Genomic DNA, 5641 nt, shown 5'->3' with positions numbered 1-5641 from the left:
TAGGATAACTATTTTAGTTATTTTGTTGTGATTGTATAATATTATTCGTGGGTACTTGAAACTTCTAAAGTATACTATTATATATCTATGATTTTACCACGGTTTTTTGTTGATGTATAACGCGTTATAACTTATAAGTACCTAATAGATATTATGATATGATTAATTTGGAATTTATTATAGGTACCTATTATAGGTCAATTTTTTTTTAATACCATAGATAAGTATATATTATATGTCTAATACATAGACTAATATACCGTCTCCGCTCAGAATCGTTTTTCTTATACAGTGATATTATATCATTGAATTCAAATTTAATACTGTCCATTATACAGTGACTCACTTCTAACCTACTGTACAGCAGAGCGACATCCACTTACCCACCTTTTTTTTTTTTTTTTGCATTTTAAAATACGAACAAATGCTGAAATGCTTATCAAAATGTAAAATATAATAATAAATGTTTGACGGATATACGTATAATAATTATCAAATAATTAAGAAACCGTGAATAAAACGTCTAAAGCTAGTAAAACTAGTTAAACACGGGCTACACGGCGCAGCGGCATGGCAATTACTGCGGTGAACCCAGGTTCAAAAGCGTCTATGATACGCAGCTTATTCTCCCGGGCTCCCTCCGACCAACCAGCCATGCCATTACATGTTACGTTTGCAACTGAAGGGCTTCAGTTTCACTGAACCAGCGACCGTCGTAATGACCCGCAGAAATTACTAAAATAGTTTTTCTATCGAGATAGCTATTAATAGGTTTTGATTTAGTGACTTTCAATTCAATATAATAATAAACAATAAAAACGGTATAATATATTTTAAATACAAATGAAAATATTTCTATATATACATTATTATTTTTAATTAATTATATTATTTACAAGTAGTTAGTTTATTTTTAAGGGGAGACGCAGTCTCAAAGTCTCCCCTGACGAGCCGCCCCTGGTAAACGATAACATGCACTGTTACAAATATAATGTTATTACTTATTAGTTATTAGTTTATTGCTAATAAATAAAAATAATATAAAGATTTATATAGCTTCGAATCGTACCCAAACCTAAAGAAAGAAGTTGAATAAATTATTATTAATTATTATTATTATTATAACTAAATAATTATCTAGATAAGTCTCAACACTGAACGCCGCGTTATTCACGCGTGTGAAAGCACCATTTACCGTTTTAACGCGCGTTATAACGCGTTCTGTTTGACAGAGCCCTTAAGTGTTCATAAATGTTGTACAATAAAATACTATATTTTAGGCATCTCCCGCAACTGTCTCTCGGTGTGGTATGATTTATTTGGATCCTGCAACTTTAGGTTGGAGACCATTAGTAGAAATGTGGTTAAAAACTTGTCCAGAACTATGGTATTTAGATCAAAATGGCATAGATATTATGTGCTTATTTGATTGGATAACTAATCCATGTCTTTATTTTGTACGTCGTAATTGTGTTCAATTAACTAATGCCGGAGAAACAAACACTGTTTTGTTAGTTGAATTATAAATGTATAACCTTCATAATTATTAATGTATTTTTTAAATTTTTTACAGGAATGTCTTAAATATACTGGAGATGCAGTTAAAAAATTCGAACGTTGATAATCCAGAATTAAATGAAAACTTCACACTTTATTTACAAGGAGCCTTTGTATATGCTTCTATTTGGGGTTTTGGTGGAACGCTAGATTCAAATTCAAGACCAGTATTTGATCTTTATTTTAAACAATTGTGGAAGGGAGAAATTACTGGTTTGGAACCACCAGAAAATCTAAGTCCTTTGGAAATTTTGATACCCAGTGAAGGATTGTTATATGACTATGTGTACAATTTTACATCCCAAGGATCTTGGAAAAACTTATCGGAAGTTGTGAAAAATAATAAACTCCACGAAATGAATAACATTGAACAAACTCTAGTGCACACACTCGATACTGCGAGGTAAATTCATGTATCTAAATAATATTGATAATTTATTTAATTTATTTATTTGTGTGTTTTCAAAGATATTTGCATTTAGTTGAAATGTTTATTTTTCATAATAAACCATTATTACTCTTTGGTTCTACGGGTACTGGAAAGAGTTTCTACATAAAAAATTATATGATGAATCAATTGTCGTTAGATGAATATGTTCCATCTTTTGTTACGTTTACAATCCAGACATCTGCTAATTTTACACAAGAAATGGTTTTATCGAAACTTATAAAGCGTAGACGTGGTGTATATGGACCGCCAAAGGGGAAGATTTGTGTGATATTTATTGATGATATGAATATGCCTATCAAAGAACAATATGGAGCTCAACCACCCATTGAATTATTAAGACAATATTTTGACCATGGACACTGGTATGATCTACAAGATACAAGCAAAGTTCACCTTAAGGATATACTCATGTTAACTGCCATTGGTCCAACTGGTGGAAGTAGACAAGATGTGTATGCAAGGTTTTTACGTCATTTCGGGTTATTTGCTATAAACTCATTTGATGATACAAGTATTACAAAAATATACTCAACTCTGCTTAATATTGGACTAAGAGTATATCATTTAATATCAAAATTTGATTTTTATTATTATACACAAATTAATTTTTAGAGGAACGGTTTTACATTAGAAGTGGTCCCTATTATTGATAATTTAATTCAATCAACAATTGATTTATATAGATCAGCTATTAGCAATTTGGCACCAACACCAGCGAAATCACATTATTTATTTAATTTACGAGATATTTCAAAAGTAATAAATGGAATACTTATGTTTCGTAGAGAGAGCTTTACCCACCGAAAAGTGTTTACAAGGTGTGTATATTGAAAAAGTGATCGTTAAGAAAATATCCTTACGTATATATTATAGATTGTGGGTACATGAAGTACTCAGAGTGTTCTATGATCGCCTCATTGATGATAAAGATAGAGAATGTTTATTCAATGAAATTCGTAAGACAGTTAATACAAATTTTCAAGAAACTTTCGATGTAGTGTTCAATGATTTATCAAGTTCAGTTGTAAGCACCTACATATATTAATAAGTAGTATACATGAATACAATAATATAGTTTTTTAATGTTTAGCCTATTCGTTACCAAGATGTGACAAATCTCTTATTTACAAGTGCTACAGATATTGATGCGGCCGAAAACAAAAAATATGAAGAACCACCAGAGTTATCAAATTTTGTAGAAATAGCGCAAATGGTGATGGATGAATATGACATGACACATAAGTCAAAACTAAACATAGTTTTGTTTAAGTAAACTAATTTAAATAATTTTTAAAAATATTATTATATAAAATATATTATATTGTTAATAAATTTTAAAGATATGCTCTCGAACATCTTTCGAGGATATGTAGAGTTGTATCAATTCCCGGTGGATGTGCATTGTTAGTGGGAGTAGGAGGCTCAGGCCGACAATCTCTCACTCGATTAGCATCGGAAATGTATAATTATAATACTTTTCAACCAGAGATAACTAAGAGTTATGGATTCAATGAGTGGAGAGAGGATTTGAAATTTGTATTAATGGAATCGGGAGGAAAAAATCGTCCAACTGTATTTTTGTTTGCTGAAGGACAAGTCAAAGAAGAGTATTTTTTACAAGACATTGATTCTCTGTTAAATTCTGGTGAAGTGCCAAATATATTTACTTTAGATGAACAGCAAAGTATATTAGAGGTATTATCTTAATTTGTTCATTAAAATACCATATTATAAAAATCATTATAATTTGATCTTAATGTTGATAATTATAGATGGTTAGATTGGCTGCTCAAGGAGGAAATAGAAATTTAGATATTTCTCCATTGGTCGTTTTTGATTATTTTATCAATCGTTGCAAACAAAATTTACATATATTTTTATGCTTTAGTCCAATTGGGTCGACATTTAGAAACCGCTTGAGGCTTTATCCATCTATGGTCAGTTGTTGTACAATTAATTGGTTTGAGGATTGGCCAGAAGATGCGCTAGTAATGGTAGCACACAAATACATGGAAAACGTAAACCTGTCCATGAAAATTAAGGAATCAGCGGTCAAAGTTTGTCAACGCTTTCACATTGATGCAAGGCAAGTAATAATTATTTTACTCAACAAATTGAAATAATAAAGTTCCTAAATAATTACAGACGATTATCTTTGGAATTTTATTCTATCACACATCGTCGAACGTACATAACATCTGCATCATATCTGGATTTAATTAAAGCGTATACAAATTGCACTAACCTCAAGCAAAAAGAAATTATGGAAGAAAAAATGCGTTACATTGGTGGACTTAAGGAACTAGAGTATGCTACTGTTCAAGTTAATCAAATGAAAGAAGATTTATTTATACTTCAGCCCAAGCTAGAAATAGCCCAGAAAGATACTGAAAAAATGATGATTATGATTTCACGTGAGACAGTTGAAGTTGAAAAAGCTACTGCTAAAGTACAGGTCGATGAAAAAGTAGCAAATGTTCAAGCTGAGGCAGCTAATGAACTAAAATCAGAATGCGAAACTGACTTGGCATTAGCTATACCAATTTTAGAAGGTAATTAAACTAATTTAGAATACTTATTCAATGTTAACAAAACAAATAATTTTTGTTAAATTTTGCTATACTTTTTAACACCTACTTAATAAATAAACAATATTTATTATAGATGTTTAGAATGTTTTGGAATTATAATAATATAAATAGGGTTAGGATGTTTATGATTTTGCATATTTTTTTTAGGTTGTCCAATAGCATCCATTCTTATACAGAAATATGTTTCATGGTATCATCTATATTCAAAATATCAAAATTTTATTTTGCATATAATTGCATATTTTACCATTTCTTTTTAAAAAATGCATAATTTGTGTTTTTTTTCTGTTTTTAAGCGCATATTTGACGATTTTCGATGTAAAATACTGAAAAACACCGTAATTTTATATATTTTACTGAATCTTATATAAGTGTGATTATCTGTATTTCACATATTATCACTTATTTATTGTTGAGAATTAAATATGGTTATACCTATACGGAGTAAAGGTATACTACTTAAATAGAATTTTCGATAAGCCTCATCAATTGTCACAGTCAAAACTTATCTTAAAACTGCGAGCCATTACAATTTTATCAGATATTTAACAGAACGTTTAATAATTTATAGTTAGTTTCCCTCTTGTCTACGACCGATGTAGAGTACCGTATATTGCACGTTTCGTATTTTGTCGTGAACGTATTTGATTTATTAAATCACTCAGTTATGCCTAAAGTTAAAAGCTCTTGTTCTAACCGACTAAGAGGTTTTGTAAAATAATTTGGAGAGCACGTTTTAACTACCGATGGTTCAATCCTTTATTGCAAATTATGCGAAGTTAATGTCGGTAGTGAACGTCGGGTTACTGTTGAACAGCATATGAACATCGCTAAACATATTCGATTAAGTAAACAAAAAGAAAAAATTATATACAACAATTAACATCAAACACAAACATTTTCAATTTGTCTATAATAATAAATGTTTATTGCATTTTTTGTCCAAAAATTTCTTTACTTTTTAATGCATATTTTTCAAATTTTTAATGCATATTTTTCAAATTTTTCATGCATATTTAGATGATTTTAGTGCATAAGTGCA

At 29.8% G+C, this 5641-nt stretch overlaps 1 protein-coding gene across 1 annotated transcript in view; it reads left to right on the top strand.

Annotated features, from left to right (window-relative positions):
• The first annotated feature begins 3942 nt into the window (after window positions 1–3942).
• LOC100165023 (dynein heavy chain 7, axonemal-like) overlaps window positions 3943–5641 on the top strand; it is a 7515-nt gene continuing 5816 nt past the window's right edge. Inside the window, exons 1-2 of the mRNA XM_029485477.1 lie at window positions 3943–4094; window positions 4154–4560. Coding sequence (XP_029341337.1) covers window positions 3943–4094; window positions 4154–4560 — 559 coding nt within the window. The remainder of the gene's footprint in view (window positions 4095–4153; window positions 4561–5641) is intronic.

Source organism: Acyrthosiphon pisum, chromosome X (assembly GCF_005508785.2).
Source record: "Acyrthosiphon pisum isolate AL4f chromosome X, pea_aphid_22Mar2018_4r6ur, whole genome shotgun sequence".
NCBI classification, from domain to species: domain Eukaryota; kingdom Metazoa; phylum Arthropoda; class Insecta; order Hemiptera; family Aphididae; genus Acyrthosiphon; species Acyrthosiphon pisum.
Note: the sequence above shows the minus strand (reverse complement) of the source record. Positions and strands in the feature narration are given on the sequence as shown.